The 21,491-nt window shown below is 41.4% G+C and overlaps 1 protein-coding gene across 9 annotated transcripts in view; it reads right to left on the bottom strand.

Annotated features, from left to right (window-relative positions):
• Positions 1–21,139, bottom strand: part of nalcn (sodium leak channel, non-selective) — a 58,417-nt gene extending 37,278 nt beyond the window's left edge. For 2 of the 9 annotated variants that reach the window (XM_058081200.2, XM_058081195.2), the window contains exons 1-12: positions 21,035–21,139; positions 18,369–18,481; positions 18,108–18,169; positions 16,578–16,718; positions 16,307–16,489; positions 13,498–13,581; positions 13,240–13,379; positions 13,021–13,149; positions 11,201–11,352; positions 10,975–11,117; positions 9,901–10,005; positions 9,427–9,513 (exon numbers count right to left, since the gene is read on the bottom strand). In XM_058081200.2, the coding sequence (XP_057937183.1) occupies positions 9,427–9,513; positions 9,901–10,005; positions 10,975–11,117; positions 11,201–11,352; positions 13,021–13,149; positions 13,240–13,379; positions 13,498–13,581; positions 16,307–16,489; positions 16,578–16,718; positions 18,108–18,149 (1,206 nt within the window). In that variant the 5' untranslated portion in view covers positions 18,150–18,169; positions 18,369–18,481; positions 21,035–21,139. Of the gene's footprint in view, positions 1–9,426; positions 9,514–9,900; positions 10,006–10,974; positions 11,118–11,200; positions 11,353–13,020; positions 13,150–13,239; positions 13,380–13,497; positions 13,582–16,306; positions 16,490–16,577; positions 16,722–18,107; positions 18,170–18,236; positions 18,482–19,452; positions 19,483–21,034 lie in introns of all 9 variants that reach the window. The other 7 variants (XM_058081199.2, XM_058081198.2, XM_058081196.2 and 4 more) reach the window with 7 other exon arrangements.
• Between the last annotated feature and the right edge of the window lie 352 nt (positions 21,140–21,491).

Raw genomic sequence — 21,491 nt, 5'->3', positions numbered from 1 at the left:
TACAACAACATCACAAGATAAAACAATCAGGACCCAAATAAAATGTGATGGAGGGAGAACAAAGGGGGAAAACTACATACTGCTTGTTTAGACAAAAAAGGAGAAAGTGTGTGTGTTCATTCAACTGCAGCTGACATGAAGTTAAATGGAGGACTGCAGGAAGCCAAAGTACTTGCTGTCAAGTAAAAAGTTACGACATGAATTACCAATAATTGACACTGAGAAGTGGTAGCATTAAATGTAAGCTCTGGTCCTTGTCAGATATGTTGAATTGTGCAAATGTAACCATGTGATGCTCCTTCATGTAATATACCATACAATATCATACCATACCAAATTGACAGATGTGATCACGGCCTTGGATGGACTGTGTGTGTGTGCGTATGTGTTTGTAGCAAGAAGGAACAGCTTGGGAGTGGGTGGACTGGCTCACCCCCTAAAAAAAGACCTACATGTGAGAGTGGCAACCGGAAGGATTACGAGTGAATGATGAGAGGAAGACTTTGAGAGAGACAGTGTTCTAGGAACACTGAATGCACCCCAGGTATTGGAAAACTGCCACTTATCCACCTGAACACAACACACTCAGTATATCAGAAATGTAAAATATGAAAACTCATTATGATCAGCATACTGTAACTTATTGTAACACTATGGCAAGTGTAACATGAGTTTCACACCAATAGCTAAGTACTGCAACCAACATTTTAAAGCGCATGCAGAGGTAGATATAGCAACTGACATTTTCTAATAAACAAATTACATAATATTTGAAAAACTACATCAGAAGTTCAACTACGTCCAGAGCTGCTGTGGGACTATGGGAGACTTGGGTGCCTGCATCTTGCCAGGTAATTTGTGTGTGTGACTAACGAGAAGAAAGGTTCTTACTTGTTGTTTGACATCAATTGTTGAATGTATATATCTCAAAACTGCAAATACATTAACTTCCCTTAAGGGGTCGCCACAGCAAATCAATCTCGTCCATCCAACCCTGTCTTCTGCATCTGTCTCTCTCACACTACCCTCATGTCCTCCTTTACTACATACATGAACCTCCTTTTTAGTCTTCCTCTACGCCTCCTACCTGGCAGCTCTACACGCAGCATCCTTCTACCAACATCTCTTATCTGGACATGTCCGAACCATCTCAGTCTGGCCTCTCTGACTTTATCATCAAGGCCTCTAACATGTAATGTCCCTCTGATGTACTTGTTCCTGATCCTATCCATCCTGGTCACTCCCAATGAGAACCTCGGCATCCTCATTTCTGCTACCTCCAGTTCTGAGGTCTTTTCCTCAGTGGCACTGTCTCTAGACCAAACAACATGGCTGGTCCCACCACAGTTTTGTATACCTTTCCTTTCATTTTAGCTGAAACTCTTCTATCGCACATCACGTCTGACACTTTTCTCCACCCGTTCCATCCTGCTTGCACACGCTTCTTCACCTCCTTTTCACAATCTCCATTGTTCTGAACTGTTGACCCCAAGTACTTCAAATTCTCCACCTTCTGTATCTCTTCTCCCTGTAACCTCACTCTTCCACTTGGGTCCCACTCTCATTTACACACATATAGTCTGTCTTGCTGCAGCTAATCTTCATTCCTCTCCTTTCCAGGGAAAACCTCCACTCTCACTTCTCGCATCTCCTCCACCTGTTTACTACTGTCACTACAAATCACAATGTCATCTGCAAATACATGAACTTAAACATATAAAATATCATTAACGTCACCTTATATTAGTAGCATCTTAATAGCATCTTGAAGCAAACATGCAATTCTCTGTTTGCTTTTAACCGCCTTTTGCTTAAAACACACACACACACACACAGTAGTTAGGCTGACTGAGATTGAACATGACAAAACAGTTTGACATTTCCAGGAGCCAGACTCTCTCCCCCCATGGGTCTTTGGCTGAAATGAGCTGTGTGTGTGTGTGTGTGTGTGGCAAGCAGAGAGGAAGATAGAGGGAGATATAGCAAACAGAAAGGGGCCGTATGGGCGCAAAAAGCAGATGATTCTCTGTAAGTCCTGACTTTGACCATATTCTCTGTCAGCTTTGGAGAATCAACCCGCTTAGACGGGCTGGAAGTATGTCCAATCACAACCTTTATGCAAGGGGCATAAAGTCTGCACATCAAAGGACAACCTGTGCAACTCCCACATGGTAAAATAAGCTTTTCGATGATATATAGGTTGGATATACTAGACATGAACATTCAGAATGTACCATCGAATACACATTGGATTGACTGTATATCCATATACGAAAGATGCTTGGGTCGCATTTGCAAAAATCCAAATCGTACTGTTCAGACGGACACAAAAATTATCGTTACAGGTCACATATGAGCAAAAAATGTGAATTGTCCTGCAGTGTGAACGTAGCCTTATATGTGGGTCAATGCATTAATCCAATTTCCCAAAATTCCCATGACTGTTGTCAAGATGTCCAAATCAATTTAAATCTATCATCGCAGAGAAAAGAAGACTGTTTCTCCACTGCTGTCCCTCAGCTTGTCTGAAACCCATTTTCACTTGTGTGATGAATGCTATTTATTTTTTGTTGCCTCTGGCGCCGACTTTGAAGCACCAGGTGCTTACTGCAGTACCAGACACACACACACACACACACACGCTAACACTAACACTAAAAGTGAGACATTTTGCAGGACACGTACAGAACACAAGCAAGCTTTGACTGATAGATTCCGCACGCACAACATTCTGGCAAACAGGACATGCACTCAGCTCTTATTTGCTCTGAGACCGAACACCGACTTTTTTCACGAACTTTTTGGTGAGCAACTCATGTGTAAAATAAATGTGTACATGAAACAAAAATAACGTAAAACTACGTTCCCGCTGACGTCACCAGAGAGAACAGCGAGGTATATGCTGAGTATTTTATAGGAATAGTTTTGCCTGTGTATTTATGTTAGGCTTTACTAAAATGACTTTTGTATGTCAGTAATTTTCCATGAATTGTGTTGCTTATAGGGCGGCACGGCGGTCTAGTGGTTAGCGCGCAGACCTCACAGCTAGGAAACCAGGGTTCAATTCCACCCTCGGCCATCTCTGTGTGGAGTTTGCATGTTCTCCCCGTGCATGTGTGGGTTTTCTCCGGGTACTCCAGTTTCCCCCCACATTCCAAAAACATGCTAGGTTAATTGGTGACTCCAACTTGTCCATAGGTATGAATGTGAGTGTGAATGGTTGTTTGTCTATATGTGCCCTGTGATTGGCTGGCGACCAGTCCAGGGTGTACCCCGCCTCTCGCCCAAAGACAGCTGGGATAGACACCCCCGCGACCTTCGTGAGGATAAGCGGTAGAAAATGAATGAATGAATGTGTTGCTTACGTATATTTTACTGACCGGCCAGACTGATCAAATTCCGTCTATACAACCGAGCATCTGTGTAATACTTGCTTTTATAGTCAGTATAGTTACTCCAGACCCCACTCACTGTGCAATATCTGATCAACCTCCATGTGCAATATTAAGGGCTCTAAATGCAATATACTAAGTTCTATGTGAAGTATTTCCATAATGCCTCATATTAACTCTCTAACAAGATCTCAGTGTATAGACTGGTCATATATCTCACCTCGTTTCATATTATCTACATACTGTATTGTATATAACTCTGGGGAAAAACTGTTGATTTTTGTTAATACTTGGGTTGTTTATATTGTTTATTTTTCTATATTGTGTATTTTGTACTGCTTAACTGACTCTGCACTCTTGTTGCTGTGCAATACAAATTTCCCCACTGAGGGACGAATAAAGGCATATCTTAATCTTAATCTTAATGTTACTTCTACAACGTTTGGGATGCTTAGCTTTTCAGATTCCATTGTATTTAGAGAGATACTTTCAACAAAAATTAAAAAAATCATCCAGACTTCTGGTCTGTGTGCTTACATTATTTAATGCCCAAATTATTTAATTCACTGTACCACCAGTGCAATGTCTAACACAACACAATGCAAATCGGCTGCGTTTATAAAACGAACATCATTTACTGTTAATAATCACATCATCTGGAGGGTTTAGTAATACCTGGAACGATTCCCACGGCTGCGACTGTATAACACAAGCCAACAGCGGCAGGCTTTATGCAGACTGATGGCTTCTTCCTCCCGTTCTGTCTGTTTACCAGACTGCCAAAAAGGACAAATGCTCCTTCTGCCTCCGCACGGGGCTAGAGCAGCACATGTCAGATGAAGCCTGCCCGAGGACTCGGCTGTGTTCTGCCAAATAAAACCTGTGACATTCACCTGATCTGTTTCTTCTATCTCTATTACCTACACTCATCAAACACTCACATATACATAATACGCCTCCAAAATGTAATAGGATCAAACACCAGAGCTGTTTGAAAAGTCTGGCTTTATAAATCCTCAGTCTTGATGGCTGTGGGCAGACAGGTGAACATTCTAAATTCCTGTTTCCATACCACTGCGGTATCAAGCAGTGTCATTGCAGAGGTGTGTATTTACAGTATGACCCATATATGCTGTAATTATAGCCGGTTATTTCCCAAATTTAAAAAAATTCATTATGTATAACAAGTTATCATTTCTGCATTGCATACTAATTTAGAGTGAGAAAGGGAGTTCCACTTTCTCATGCAACTCACAAGTATACAGCACTGCCACACAACAGCAAATGGAGCACAGTTCATTGTAAACCAACAGCCGAGTAGCACAAACAACATTTTAAAGTGCAGATAGAGGCAAATAAGGCTGCTGGATATCATATTGTTTTGAATCTGGATCGGGAGGTTGCCTATGCCATTTTCTTCATCCCACCCTCATTAAAGACCACAGGCATCATTTTGGTAGAATGATGCACCTGATAATTAGTGGAGACTTTAAATCAAGGCATTAATTGGATTATTTAAATTAATACAATTTCTGGAGCATATGTTGTGGTATATCTGTATTGAGATAGGGTATGAAGGACATGGGACATTTGTAAAAATGTAAAAAAAATCTTGAATATAGTATATATGTGCTAAAACATACAATTCTCAGCATGTCTTACAGTGACAATTTTCATTTTCTTTTATTTTTAACTCAAATTATTATGTGCCTCCCTGATTTAAGTTTCCCCCCTCAAGTAAAAGAAGTCCAAATGATGTGTATAGACTTGCACGAATTACTTTTAAACGACGTCTCTACAAGGAAGAACGGCACTGTTTTCCCTCGTGGTCGGCCCGATCCAAACGGTGGTGCTTTAGAGATAAGCTGAACACAGCTTGCAGCTGGACCTCTGTTGATAGCAGCTTGGGGCAAAAAGCCCCCCCCCCCCCCCCCCCCACTGTGAAAGACTGCCAATAGAGTACATGGCTATGAAAAAGAGACCGAGGGTAGGCTTCAACAATGCAGGTCCACAGGCACACATACACACAAAAATATGGAGTGAAAAAAGAAAGCACATCATCATCACATAGAGGGAGGATTTAGATAGCTGGATAACCAGAGGGATAAACACGGCTGACTTCCCTCTGAGCCTTTTGCTCCATTAAATGTATCACCCGGGGCAGCCAGCTCTTATGGGAATTTAGTGGGAAATCCTACAAAATGTAGGTTCAAATAGAAGGTTTTCCAGCAACATGGGCGTGGATGCACCTGTGCGGATGTTTAAACCCCAGAAGCAATGCGCTCCAATATAGTTTTTGTGTGCCACATATAAAGGAAAAATGCACTTTTTTATTTTGCCCATTAGAGCTCTATGAGTTAATCTTAAGTACTATACATTGGCTGAAAGAATAGGCTGCACCCCCCGCCCCTAACTTCTTTTTGATGTATGAGGGATATCTCCTGTTCCCCCTCAAACACTCACCAAGGGAGCTATTGCCTTGCTTTGTCAACCACAGCAGAAGGCAGCAGACAGGTAGGAAAGATACTGGAGCCTCCAGACTACAAGGCCATCTGCATGAATGTGCACAGGAAGTGAGGTGTGAGTTTCTGCTCTGCTCTGCCTGGCTGCAGACAAAATTGGCCATCAAATGATTTAGAATAATTTCCAAGCTGGCAGATGGACGCTACCTACACCAGACTCTATTCAACCCTACGTCAGTAGTGGACACGTGCAAGGCTCTGATTTGCGTGTAAACATGATTCTCCCATTTGTTCATATGTGGGTGTGCTAGTTCTGAGGGCAGCAGCAGTTGGAGATAACACCTAATTGATTGGCCACCTGCTCTTTTTGGAGGCGGCGACAAAGCCAAATGAGCCAATAACGCAGAGTACAGGGCTGTATGATTGGCTTTCTCACTCTAAGAAAACTAGTTAATTTATGTAAAATTTCTTAAATAACACAATTTTATTACTAAACTCAAACAACGTATACAGTAACACACATGTGTACTTGTACTGTGTAAACACAGTGCTATCATAAGGCCTACATCTCCCTGGGACTTGAGGTCCACAAATATTAACATATCACACATAGCCTGGCATACTACATTCTGTAAACAAATGTACTAAACCACACATAAAGTCACATAACATGACTGGCTTCCACAGCAGTGCACACATACCATGCTTGTGGGGGCGCGCTCCATGTGCAAGCCACTTGTTGATGAGTAAATGCATGACGAAAAAACACTTCCTTGTCATTGTTAATGCACACTGTGCGAGAATTTAGAGTGGAATATGATGCATACAAATAAAAATATATATTTTTAGCGAATCAGTGGGACAGCACTTACATCACAAAGAGCAGTCATATTTTTCTGCAATGTACCAGTATCATCTGATAACAATCAGCACTACGTCAGCTAGTACAGCTGCACTCTCTGCTGAGACATCATCGAGCATCAACTCGAGAGTTGCAGATGTGAACAAAGAAAAGTTGTCTGAGACTTATACAAATGTGTGAAAGTTTTACTCTACTTTTATTCACTTTGTATGTAAATACTACTAGAAATGAAAGGGCTGAAAAATGTACTCATACTCGTACCCCTTTTTATTTTTTCCACTTGCACAGTCTAATTTCTAGGCGCATATGCAAGTGAAATACGCGCACTGTACGGCCCTGGAGTATTGTCACTAACTTTATCATCTCAAGAGTTACTGTCTTCAAATGAACTTAAATTCCAAATCCTCCACCTCTCTTTCACACACAGTGGTTGTCTTAGTGGCAGCCTCACTGATATGTTGAGGTTAATGAAGTGTCCTGATCTACTAATTAGACCCTAGTGCAACATCATGTAATAATTACACTGCAATTCCATAAGCAGTATATAAAAAATGCATAAATGTGCACTACTTGGCTGCAACAAGCACAAGCGCTGTTGATTCAGATTCATTCTGTCTATAGACCATCATGACAGCTATGGTAAAGTAAGGTAACTTGAGCTCCATGCTATTTTATGTCCTTGTGGGCAACTTGATCCTGCTGCCCACTGACACAGAAGCAGGAGTTTAGAGCATCAAAGGATGTTGGTCGATCAAAGTGATTTAGTCCAATGTCTATCCCCTATAATGTATAATTCCATCCATCCATTTTCTGTACCGCTTATCCTCACATGGGCCGCGGGGCATGCTGGAGCCTATCCCAGCTGTCTTGACAGTCATAAAACCTTGAAGAGGATATCGTTATTGCACGGACAAATGAATAATTTTGGTGCAAATCCGTATAAAGCGATGGATCGTGTAATCCAATAAAGAATGACAGAGGAGGAAATGAATCTAAGTGTAATTAAGGGTGATGTTGGTAATAAATAAATAAAACCAAGAGTTGGGTAAATATTTGTTTAAGTTGTGCAACGGAAATGAAGAAAATGTGACGCGCAATGGGCATTCATGAATGTGACTCAGACTGTTTAGTCAGTCTAGACTGAAATCAGCCAGGGAGAAGGTATGCTGTACATTATTGTGGTAGCAGAAGTAAACCCCCTACAAAGTCTGAAGAGCCAGAGGTGGAAAAAATCACAGTGGCAGTTATTAAGACCACAAGGTCGGTCCATCGAGATTGCTACTACTTTTAGAGAACACAGAGATTCACCACCCGACATTGAGGGTTAAGGCCATTTTGTGTTACAAAATCATACAGTGAATTTCGAAGTTTGAATGCAGTGCACTACTTCACTGCAAGCATCAGAGGTTCTGTTAAGTCAGACTCCCTAGCACTTTGTGGCGGAGCATGGTGCACCCTATGCAGTGGTAATTTCGTCCAGTGCACGACTGTACGCAGCCCGGTTGGTAATTTGTTAGACTGGGCTGTGGCGACATGGGCGTGGCGGCACACCAGGGGGAGGTGTCCACATTTTCAGCTTGGCGCAGTGACAATTTTGTGACAAAACAGCACGCCAAAGGTGCGCTAAAATATGGTCAGCTCCGACCTGGTCTATTCTGGGGGCAGGCAAAGCATACTCTATGCAGTGGAAAATTGGCTGACAGACACACAGTGCACACACGTCACCAAAACCTCAAAGGCAGGTTTTCCAGACAGTGAGGCACATTTATTCTGCAATAAACAATCACAGTAATCACTATTTAATGTACATAACCGTCTGAACCAGCATGTACATTTTTGCATTAATTATACCGTAGATCAAAGACATCACACATAATGGGATCTCAGCATGACGACAGCTGCATTTTGGCCTCTGATGCACAGTCCAGTGGGCCCTGTACTTTTAAAGGCAATGAGAGGCCTTCATTTGATTGGTTGAGATTACACTCAGCTGTGTTAAACCCTTTTCACGGCTTCACGTTTCCACTTGTGCCGGTGGGAGGGACAGAGGCGTGTGTGCACCGCGCTGCACCAGACTGCGCCGCTCACGAAAATTGCAAAGTGCGCTGGCCACACCCCGTTGGCACAGTGTAGGTGCGGCACACCTGCTTTAGTGTTTGAAGTGTTGCCAGGCAACAGAGGATTGTGTCCAAGCTCTGCCTTCTTGGTTCTGTCACTGACTAGGGGTTGGGCTGAATTGTGGAAGGTTTTATGCAGCTTTCAGACCCACACTGCATCGCACTGCAGTATGGAGGCAGCATTCCACTCCCGCTTGCCTGCGAGTTCACCTTTGTTCAACACTTGGATTTAATAAAGTATCAGAAGAACAAGAAATGCTTTCTGTCTTTCACTTTTAAATATAAATATATTAACTAAATATAGTGACCATGTTGCATTATTGTCAACACAGGTCTTTTCTACATATGACATGTGTTATTACTGTTGATAGAAATTATTGGTAATGGCGATTAAGGGTGCAGACAAGTCCGAACATCAAATGTTAATATGTAGAATTGCTACAGCTTCTGCTTGCAACACGGTGCCTCAGCTGTGCGGGGGAAAAACAGTTGTTTTCTCCAAAACAAGAACACAAGAAATCTCATCACATTTAAAAGTCACCCCTAGCATGAACACAGACAGCATCAAATACAACTCTGTGTACGGGCTTTACCTGGAGACAAGCGGGTGCTCGGCCATGTGGTTTGTTGACATCCACAGCTACAAGCTGCCATCCTCCGGCAGCGTCTTCATGGAACATCTGCGGCACAGGGAAAATAAATAAATAAACACACACCATTAAAAACACTGGACAACATTCAATACTAGTCTAGCCTTTGGCTACAAGTTTATAAAACAGCTGCGGCCCCCCAAAAGAGCAACTAAATAGAGTGTGAGTCCGTCCCCAGTATTAAAAACACCAAAAGTGCTGTATCACCAATGAAAGTCCAAACATGTGCCTTGTTGATGGATGTTACACTGTACCACACACCTAATGCAACATTAGTTAGCCATAAGCAAAACTGACAGCACCAATGCCAATCTGCAAAAGTCGTACCCACTGCAAGGCTTCCGTTGTGTGGCCTTATAAGGCTCATATTAAATAGCAACAGTACATTTAAATTCTCATGCAGCTATGCATTGTTACCTGCGTTGTAGCCGTGGATGTGGTGCTGCTCCTCGACCCCCACATCTGCTGAAACTGCACTCTGATTTCAGCAAAGGTCTCAATGATGACTGCAATGAACACATTCTGTAAAAAAAGACACAAATGTGAATAAACAAAATCAAATGAAATGTAAATAAAATTTATTTACACAATCAAAAACAAATAAAACTTAATTTCCATGCTGCATCCCACAATTGATGACAGGCCCCCCTTTTTGTTATCAACAAGCATTTTAGACAAAAAAAAATGCCACTGATGTGAGTACCACATACCACATAGTGATCTACTATCCAGGGCTGTCAAATAAATAATACATTATTCAGATTCATCAGGATTTTCAAATAAATTAATCAGAATTAATCACTATGTCACACGATGTCTGATATTTGCCCATATAGTGCACTTTATTGAAAGAATGATTAATGACTGGGCAGAACTATACACAGTAAATGTGTAGGTATTAACAGCACCACATTAACTGACAATTTAAACCAAGTTAAGAAAGGCACACATGTCTGAAAATTAATCTATTTACAGAACACTGTTTTATTGAATAGAAAACAATGTTTTGCGTGAAATACAGCAAATTGTACTTCCACATTAAGAGTCACAAATATATAATAATAATATCCACTTGTTGTTTTTCTGTTCATTTAGACTACACATACACATATATTAAAGATGCTGCTGTGATGTTCAGAATGCATCTTGCAGTCTGTCTTGGGATAACGAGGAAGTGACATTCCAACAGGAGATACATATGTTGTGTTGGAATCGCACTGCTGTTGATGTGTTCATGATAGAATAAAGGTATAAAAGGGTGTCACGCTCTGTGGGGACATTACACCGTGCCTCCGTCTGTCGTCATAACAGAGAAGCTTGACTTGCCAGGATGCGTATGCATTAATTGAGCTGAGAAAATCAATGAAATAAATTAGCTACCACAGCTAACGTGCTATTTTTGACAGCCCTACTTCTATCATCATCAGCTACGCTGAGGGAAGCAGAGCAATAGAGAGAGAAAATAAAAACAAGGAGACACAAAGCTCAAACCTTCACAAGCCACGCCAAGAAGAAAATGAGAGTTATAAAATAGAAGTAGGAGCGCCAGCGAGGGAAACTGTCAATGGCTCTGTACATGAGGAACACCCAACCCTCCTGAGAAGCTGCTTCATATACAGTAAAGATGCTTGTCCCTATAAAAAAAACAAGAAACAGTATTAGGATCAGTCCAGGGCTCACAGATAATTGACATGACATGACTGAATATGACTTCTACCCAGCTCATTGAAGCCACTGTAACCCAGCTCCTGTCTGCTGAGACCCAGTTCTTCTAGATCCACGCACTTGAAGCCCAGGGGACACTGGTAGCCTTCGCCATCCGGGGAGCAGTGGGTGTCTGGGATGGCCAAGCTGTTCCATGTCACATTGCTGAACAAATGCACAAATATAAACAAAACAGCAACCCAGTCAGGGGCAGCAAGGCACGTCCTAAACATAAACTGTATGTATATACTGTATATGTATAAAATCTATATATATTTATAGGGGTGCTCTGATCGATCGGCCACAGATCAGTATTGGCCGATATCAGTGAAAATGGACAGTATCGACGTCGGCCGATACTTGCTTTAAAACACCCCTCCTGCTGATCCCCTCCGCCCCTGCTGCAGTCCAGTCGTTGTGACAATTTTTGCACACATTTACCTAAAAAAGTTTCCCACCAGGCTGCCGTTTTGAAAAGCTTTATATAGGTGCGGCATTTTGACTAATAATAAGCCATCGTCAACCACAAAACAGCAAATCATTTATGAATGTATTTATTTTGAAAAACTGTGAAGCTGCAAAATTCAAACTGCAAAAGTGTCAAGGCATGACAGTACCTTCAAATTTGGCTACCCAGACATTCATCCAACATTCCCGTTAAAGGTGCTAAGGGATTCACATGTTTCACCACATCAGAAAGGGCAATCAAAAAACGTTACAGTGAAAACCAGATAAGGATAATTAAACATGTTGGAATAATAATAACCACTGTGTCTTATCAAACAAAATGAGCTTCCTTGATGGCAAAACAGAAGACAGATGAGTCCCCAATAGAGACATAAAAAATTATTATGGTAATAATAGTCCTGTGAGTCAGATGAAAAAGAAACACAACCACGTGATGAGGAATGATTCATGTAATTGAGGAAACCAGAGCTGAGTTACAGTTTTGCATAATTGACTATACAGCAGCAGTGTCAAAGAGATCACTACCGTAAAAATAACATTTATGTTTATGTTTCAAATAACAAACATTTATACAATTGGATTATTTCTTTAAATAATAGCCAAGGGTAGTTAATTGGGGTGTACGCTAACCAAGGTTCATCTGTATTTGTTTAATTAGATAATGCACCTAGAGGATAACTGAGGTACAGCATCCATTTGACCAGTACTGGTGGATGTGTAGTTACAGAGAGTTACATATAGACTGCAGAAAGCCTGACACCCAGAAGATGAGTCCCTCCTTTTGTCCAAAACCTTTTTCATCTCATTTCCCCTGCTGCATTTATTCCCAATTTCCATCATGTCCTCTGTGTGCAAAGCTGCCGAGCTCTGACTTTGGGTCAAGGACGTGCAGCAGTTAAGGGATTAGACACAGCTGTTCTTCTCTACGTATTTTTAAAACACTCCATAAGAAGCACATGTAGGATTTTGGATGGGAGGAAAAAGCACATGCTACTTTAAGATCAGTGCAACCGCAGCGTGTGATTGGTTTAAATATGCGCTTTCTACACCTGTTAATGGTCAACAAGTGCAGTTTCCCCGAGGGAGTGGTGGCACAAACAGGGAGATAGATGGGTTAGCTGCTGAGAATGAATGAGTTTAATTTAAAGGGTGCACGCTGTGGGACATGCAATTTATGTTAACACTTGCTGCTAATGGTAAATACAATGCTGTATTTGAGGAAGAGCAAGTGTGCGGGATTTCTCATGATGACCACAGTCATTCTAATCATGTTATACTTAATTGTTCTTTAAAATGAGGCTAGTTCTGTGTCGGGTGGTTCACCACAAAGGAACAATCTCAAGTAGAGTAAAAATATTGAGTTACCCTTTCTGTGTATCATTGGTAACACAGTGATGGTTGAAGGTTCCAAACATTTGAACACCCAGAATTCCATACAGCAAGAGAAAAAACAGCAGGAAGATTGATACGCTCCATATCTGCTCCCCTGAACGCCTGCCAGCAAGAAGATTTAACACAAACACATTTAAATGCACAATGTAATGTTTTAAAGCAAAAATATAATCAGTTTCCACGGTGTCATACTTTAGGATGTTGGTGATACGGGAGCGAGGAAGCTCAAAGCGGAAGTAGATCCTGAAGGCCCGGATCATAATGAGCGCTCTGGGGATTCTCAGCATCCCCCATGGAGACATCTGATCCACCAGCTCTGCTATTTCAAACACCTAAAAACAAAGAGATGTTGATTGTTAAAGCAGTAATATGCCTTAAGTAAAGCTGCATACGCAATTTTGAAGCAATAAAAAAAAAAGGATCGTAAAAATAGTGAATGTTGCAATCTACCTGCAACACCAGGGACACCCAGATGAAAAACACCATGAATCCATCAAACATGCACCAACGATCTTTCACATAGGAGTTATCCCCCTGTGTGCAGAGGCAAGGGGAAATGGCTGAACAACTCAACACTTAACTAAAACACTTGAAAAACAAGAATGTAACACTTTTAATGACGTGCAGCAGAGAGTTAGACAGCCCACGGCTTTGTGCTTCACACACACACACACACACAAGTTTACAAGTTTATCATAAACAGCAGCCAGGGGCCTGCCAGGGATCAGCCTGTACAAAATCTACACAACATCATAGTGTCAATGAGTCCAAAAAAACTGTTGTTAAAGCAACACAATCGAAATACTGAAGCAATAATATATAGCCTAACTGTGATATCAAATAAAAGGCTCAGAAGGAAGAACAGTGATTATGGTTGCACCATTGTTATCTATGACACCAACTTGTAAAGTATTGTAAGTATTCACTTAATAATATGTTTGTCATACTACTGTCAAAACTAGTCAAACCTCAATGGCTTTAGTTTGACAGCTTGCCATAGGCTACGCCAATCGATGCCAGCCTGTTTGATCACTCCATTATCAACCTATCAGCATTCAAGTTTTTTGCATTTTTGTTGTCTTTGTCTCTGGCTGCAGCAAGGTAGTTCTTATAGGTGCTATTGAGCACATGCATTGATATGTGTGTGTACGATATGAACAACAGAGTCCCGGGAACTACTAAACTTATTTCTCCTTTCTCCAGGACCACGCTCTGTTTCAGAATGTCACAGTACATAGTAGAATTCATGCATGCCCATGCCGGCAGCACTCTTGCACCCCCAAACCATGACTATCAGCTTGTTTGACTGTAGGCAAGAAAATTATCTCACTACTCACTTATGTTGCCAGTTATTTAGGCAATAATGGCTGTGCATTGACATGTGGTTAGCATGTTGGCCACACACAGGAGATTGGGAAGATCTGGGTTCGAATCACTGTTTAGGCATCTTTGTGTGGAGTCTGTATGTACTCCCCGTGCTTTTGTGAGTTTTCTCAGGGTACTCTGGTTTCCTCCCACATTCCAAAAAAATGCTACGTTAATTGGCGAATCCAAATTGTCCATAGGTATGAATGTGAGTGTGAATGGTTGTTTGTCTATATGTGCACTGTGATTGGCTGGCAACCAGTCCAGGGTGTACCCCGCCTCTCACACCCGGAGTTAGGCTCCAGCATATACCCGACCCTAATGAGGTCAAGCGGTATAGAAAATGGATGTATGGATGGCTGCTCTATACTGCTATACACTGACTACTCTTTACTATTGATTTATTGATTTATTGATTTATTATTTTCTAATCATACTTTCCCTTGACACAATATAATAAAAACGCTTGCTGAAATGTGAGGAGTGGACTCACTTTTGTAAGATACTGCAAATATGCAACAACACCCTTCAGCTAAAGGCCCACTGCCATGTTTCAACAAGTACATACAATGCTATAGGTGATTTTAAATCTTCAGATTTTCAGTCTTCTGAAAGGCAACTTCCTTCCGATTTGTTACCCCCCCCCCCCCAAAAAAAGACAACAAAAGCCCTAAGGTATAAACAAAGTTAAATGTCAAGGGGACGTTGGCTGCAGGAGAGTTAGAAGAAGCCGCCCCTGAAAGAAAAGCTGCAAAACAGAAGAGTGCTTAGATAAACACCATGTTTTTGACGAATACTGTACAAAACCATGTAGCGAATTGTTTATTTTGTAGTACAATGGTGATGGTTTTATTTTATCTGAACATGCATCAAGTTAGAATGGAAAACATCACAAATCCTACCACCTCAACTGTTTCTATTGCAACGCATTTATTCAGTTCCTGTATTCCAGAGGTGATTTTTTTTCAAACATAAAGGAGTGTAAGGTAGTGTAACCATATAGTGATATTTCACAACCATAGTAATTAATGATCATGAATATAACATAACAATATAATGTAAGTGTTTCAAGTTTAGTTTTTCCTTGAGATCATATTTCTGTTCTCTTGTAGAAAAGTATTGTATGACTTTTTTTGATAATTGGTTATTTTTAGCATTATGCATTATTTTAGCTGTTAGAACAGTTACTAAATCAGCAAGTTTTAATATTTGTGATTTTAGAAATAAAGGATTTGTATGCTCTTTATACTCGGCATTATGGATCATCACTTGAAGCTTGAGTACAGCTTTAAAATTTAAATGTGTGTTGGTTCATTTGTGTCACATGTCATCAAGATTTATTAACATTTATTATCTGTCAAAAAAAGGGTTTATTTTTGGCCATATGTGGATCACACTTCATCCTCATCTGCTTCCCGGCTTATTATCCGTAATTCGCCAAGTTAGCCTTCCCACACTTTTTATGGCTGTGATTATGTGTTGTTCATCAGCCAGCTGTCCATTCCTGGATGCATCTGTCTCCCTTAGAGAAAGCCGCTTTACTTTATTGAATTACACAGCCAAATAATAATAAGGTTGAATTTAAAGTGGCAAAAATAGGGTCTTCTGGAGCTGCAGTTATATTTATCTTCCTGTGCTTGTCTTAAATAGTACCTTTTAGTATCATAATCTGTTGGTTGGGGACAGGTTTGACGGTCGTCCCATCACAAAATTTTGAGTGCCGTATATTTCAACCTGAGCTCCTGGCCTTGATAATCTCCATATTTCTGCAGCCTTGTATGTTTGCCCTCATGGATGGTGGCTCCATGTGTTCTAAACCCATGGGGGCTCGCTTGGCAGGGGTGCCCATCATATATACATAGTATATACAAAATATAACGCCAAGGGGTACTACCTTGATGATTCCCCTGATGTGCATCTTGGCAATCATCTCGGCCGTGTAGAGGAACATGAGCAGCGTGTCTAGCGTAAACGTCACATACTGCAAGGGTGGGTAGTGCTCAAACGTCTTGGGGGTGTTCATGCACACCGAGATGACGCTGATGATGGCGCAGGCTCTTAGCAGGGTGTGTACCCACTGCAGAAAGCAGGGGGCAATAAAAGGTTTATTGTGTTTGTTCATACACAGACTTAATAGTGGCATGATGACACAGCGGTGCACTTACTGGTTTGTTGATCCAGAAGATGTCCGCGCTGTCTGCTAGGGTCTCATCTGGCCCAAAATCGGTCATGGGCTGGGTCTCGACCCGGGAGCTCTGTTTCCTCTTCAGCATGCTGGGGCTTGCCGTGCTATACAGAGAGTGGATCTGACAGACGGAGAGGGCAGGGTAGACCACACAGTGACCAAAGCTATATCAGGAGGACCACAACATTCTGCATCTGCAATCAAGTCCAGGTCATTGGGACATAACATCACTTTTTCATTACCTTGGGTTACCATGTATTAAGCTACAATATTTAGAGTAGATTTTAACATATAAACCTTATTAAAGGCCCCTTAAAATCAAGATGGTGTGAAAGTGCTTGGCCACAACATTAGGTCCAAAAAATATATATTCTCAATTTTAAAAGCTTATAATAAAGACCTAGCTTAATTTAACCACAAGGTTTCTGCTACATGTAATTGATTGCACCACCAAAAGAAAATATGCCGCCACACGGTAAAAATTTGTTTGAAAAAATTCATTAATTCATTCATTTTCTCCCGCTTATCCTCACGAGGGTCACAGGGGTGCTGGAGCCTATCCCAGCTGTCTTCGGGCAAGAGGCGGGCTACACCCTGGACTGGTCGCCAGCCAATCACAGGGCACATATAGACAAACAACCATTCACACTCACATTCATACCTATGGACAATTTGGAGTCGCCAATTAACCTAGCATGTTTTTGGGAGGATGTGGGAGGAAACCGGAGTACCCTGAGAAAACCCACGCATGCACGGGGAGAACATGCAAACTCAAGGGTGGAATTGAACTCGGGTCTCCTAGCTTTGTGGCCTGTGCACTAACCACTCCGTGCACACCGTGCAGCCCGGTTTGAAAACAATGTTACGTTATATATTGTATGAATGGACATACCGTTTATGTTAAATATAAATACTGTAGCTACATGAATAGCTTATTATTTATGCATATACTGTATACTTTATTTTGATCGCCTGTATTATAAGCGTATTATAAGCTTGTAAGTATGACAGGAACAGTGGTAGTAGTAGTAAGTATTAATCTTAATACTTCACATGGCTTGTCTTCAAAACACTATAGTTGCTGTTCAACATAAACATACCGTGTTTATGCACAACAAGTGGGGTCTGGCATCTATTAGAGTGTAGACCACTATGTGAGCAAGTACAGTCATTTTTTGAAAAATCCTGGACTTGAATTGCCAGAACAGAGTTGTATTTCTTATCATATTTGACATTGCATGTGTTGAATGGCTCTCATGTTACATGACGTAGCACACATGGGACACATGACAAGTGTATTCGTCGGCAGTTACTTACCATGTGACGAGATCACACATGATCTCCATCATGCTGCACAGCGCACAACTCAAGTGTAGTGTAAGAAAGTGTGCGCTTGTGCATGTCCATAAGTGAGTGTGTGTACAGTGACAGAAAGGTGCATACGGGCAGTGTAAACAGATGAACAGAAGAAGAAGAAATGACACTCTGAATGGAGACAAAGCGCACATACCAAAGGGAAAAGTAAAGCTGAAATTGCTCCAGCACTGCACATAACATGCGATCAGGCATACCCTGTAAATAACACACAACAGTTAGTCAACATCATGGCTTATATGGCGTACATTTACACTATACCCACATCTACAGTATGCTCAGAGAGACAGGAATGCCCACCACGTCTGACATCAAGGCATATATGCGACACGCTCTGTGAGTGGGAGGTGTGGAGGAGGAAGATGTGCGTAGAGGTGATGACTCGAGGGGGACTCACTGTGAGGCTCCTCATTGGTGCGTTCATCCCCAGGGCACAGAAAGGTGGAGGGACCAACCAGAGAGTACAGAGATGTAAGAAGGATGAGTGGCTGTCCTCAAGGCCTGGGGGTCCTGTGGCAGCCGTCAGTGAAGGAGAGCATGTGCAGGAACAGTACAAAAGAGAACACAGAGAGAGCTTCATCACACGTATAAAACAGGTTAATCGAATTTGATTTAACCGCCAAAGTTAATTTCTAGCGCAACCAACAACTCATGTTTTCCGATGACACCATAGAAGCATATCAATGTGTGGTCAAAAATCAGAGAAATTTATATTTTAGCGGTGGCATACCGACAATACAAAATGACAAGAAAATAGACTTTACCAGCAATCCTACCCTTTTAAAGCTACATTTAGAAACAATTTGAATGTGATTGTTGCACTTAACATATGGAGACGAGAGCCAAAGTGACAAGAAAATTGCAGGCCCTGGTTGCTATTATGTGGGAGGACCAATGTCGAGAACCTGCAATTAACTTCCCATTTGGGGGGGGTGGGGGTGGAGTGGACATGTTCCTGGCAAGAAGGATGCAATCACCAATCACATTAATTGTAATTCTGGTTTCTTGGCTCAAGTTTGAAGACTCTATCTAACAACACACTTGGACTTTTTAGGAGCATCAGCATACGCTGCTTCTTCACCTACTTCTGTTCAATAATTTCCAATGCTACCATTATTTCAGGTTAGTCTCTCCCCTTCTGCTACCTAGCCAAGATGGCGAATATTGGGGGTGGTAAGTGTCCTGTGCATTCACGATTTTGGCCGTTTTGAGTGCAACATCCTCGTACTGCCAGCACACTGCATTTTGCCATACTTATTGGTTTAAACACACATATGTACTGAGAAAACTCAGTGTAAGTATGGAAGTGCGCCAATTGAGACACAGCACTAGACTAATATCACCAAAGTTGAAATGGTTTTAAGTTTTAACATCACGGTTCCAGCCTTATGTGTAATGATTCTGATGAGCTGTCGAATACTGGACACCAGTATGCTGAGACAGATTTCTTTTAATAAGCACGAGCAAGTGCAGGTACTCACATTTGTGCAGGCAACAGGCAACAAAAAGCTCTGTGAAAACACAAACGGGTAAGTCCTGGGAAGTTACAACAAGTAAGACAGCATGGATGGACAACAAACAGCATGGACAATGAATCAGCACAGTCAAAGTGACGTAGCTGAACGTATAAACCCAGCCGGTGACAACAGAACACCGTTACACACACTGCTCCACTGACGGCTGCATCTCACACCGAGCAGGAAGTACAGCATACCAAAATAAGAGCACATAACAGGAAATGACAATTCCTGTTCTCACCGTGTGTGCATGGGTTTTCTCCGGGTACTCCGGTTTCCTCCCACATTCCAAAAACATGCTAGGTTCATTGGTGACGCCAAATTGACCATAGATATGAATGGGAGTGTGAGTGTTGTTTATCTATATGTGCCCTGTGATTGGCTGGCGACGAGTCCTCTACCCCGAAGACAAATGGGATAGGCTCCAGCATACCAGCGACCCTTGTGAAGATAAGCAGTACACAAAATGGATGGATGGAAGACGCATAAGACTTTGATCTGTAGCTCACGTGAAAAAAAAAAAAAAGACGTTGATAGAGTCAACATTACTTTTTGAACAAGTTAATAACGCAGGTGGTCCTTGAGTTACGGCGTTCAGAGTTTTGGGAATTTTGTGATGACGTACGCCCTCACATAAGTTAATTAAAAATTATTTTGGTCCGAAAAACACTGCACTCACTCAAGAACTGCTGTGCAGTGTACACTCATCTCATGCATCATGGGCGACTACTGTATGTGTCGTCCATGGTCAATCCAAGCTTCATGGTGTAAATGACATTGCTTTGTAATTAACTGCTTGCACTTCAACATGTCTTCTGGTGGAAATACGCCAAGGAAAAAAAAAGGCATCACCGTGGACGTGAAAATGAACATTATACGTAGTGCTGAGAGAGGAGAAACATCCATTGGCAGCACATATGGTATTAAATAACCATCACTACAATAATGAGTGTTATCTTTCAGCATGTTAAAGTATCTGCACCTACGAAAGGGGCAGTAATAACAATGTACGTCAGTGGTCCTATTATTGTTTTATTTGATTTCCTCCCAATAAGCCTCAGAGGAAAGGCAATACCTTCAACATTTTTTTCAAATGACTGTTTCATTTAATTCTGTGAAATGATTGCCTGCAAAGACTAAGCTGTCTTCTCTCCATTATTGACAACATGCAGCAACAATCAGGAAATGAGCGTCCACCATATTGAGATTAGCGTGAATGTCACAAGAGTAGCCAAGGTTACTATGGAAACGCATTAGCACTTGAGCGCTACATTGGTTTAACAGCAAGTTAACGACAACAACGACAAGCCAGATGATGGTGCAAAATATAACGGGGAAACGGGTAAAAACATGTCATGAGATCGGTCAAAGGTGTCAAGTTATATTTTTAGTGAACACACGCCATAATGCCGAATCAAGGCCTACTACGGAGGATGCTACATCACCACTTCCGCAGCACAACAAGCTAGCAAGCATAACATAGACAAATGAACGTTGTCGCGACATATAACATGTCATATTTGGAGAAACACATAGTATGACTTACAGGGGGTGTTTTTATTTCTTCTTTTCATCGAGCGTGTCCCATCTTGTTCCCGGACATCAGCTGTTTTCCTCCTCCTGCCGTTGAGTGTGTGTGGGGAAATGTGCGTGCGCACGCAGCCTGCAATCTCATCAGCAGCAGCCGCAACAGAGGAGCGACCGTCTCCATGGCAACAGTGGATAAGGACTCTACTAAAGTAGCTAATCGTGAACTGCTTTAATTTTTTTAATGTAAGAATAACATGATTATTTTGCTACGCAGTTTCGTGTAACTTTAGTAACTTTAGTAAATACGTATAATTATTATGCGTAAATAAAATAAACTTTAAAATGTTTTCTATGTATTTCATTTATTATTCACTGGTATGCGTACTGAAAATAATACAATTTGACCAAAATGCCTTATTTTCCATACTTGCAGGCCATATTTTCATTAAAATATAAATTTATTTTCATTTTAA

Source organism: Doryrhamphus excisus, linkage group LG12 (assembly GCF_037039965.1).
Source record: "Doryrhamphus excisus strain RoL-2023G ecotype Guam linkage group LG12, RoL_Dexc_Guam_v1.1, whole genome shotgun sequence".
NCBI classification, from domain to species: domain Eukaryota; kingdom Metazoa; phylum Chordata; class Actinopteri; order Syngnathiformes; family Syngnathidae; genus Doryrhamphus; species Doryrhamphus excisus.
The sequence above is the reverse complement of the archived record's forward strand: the minus strand, read 5'-3'. Positions and strand labels throughout refer to the sequence as shown.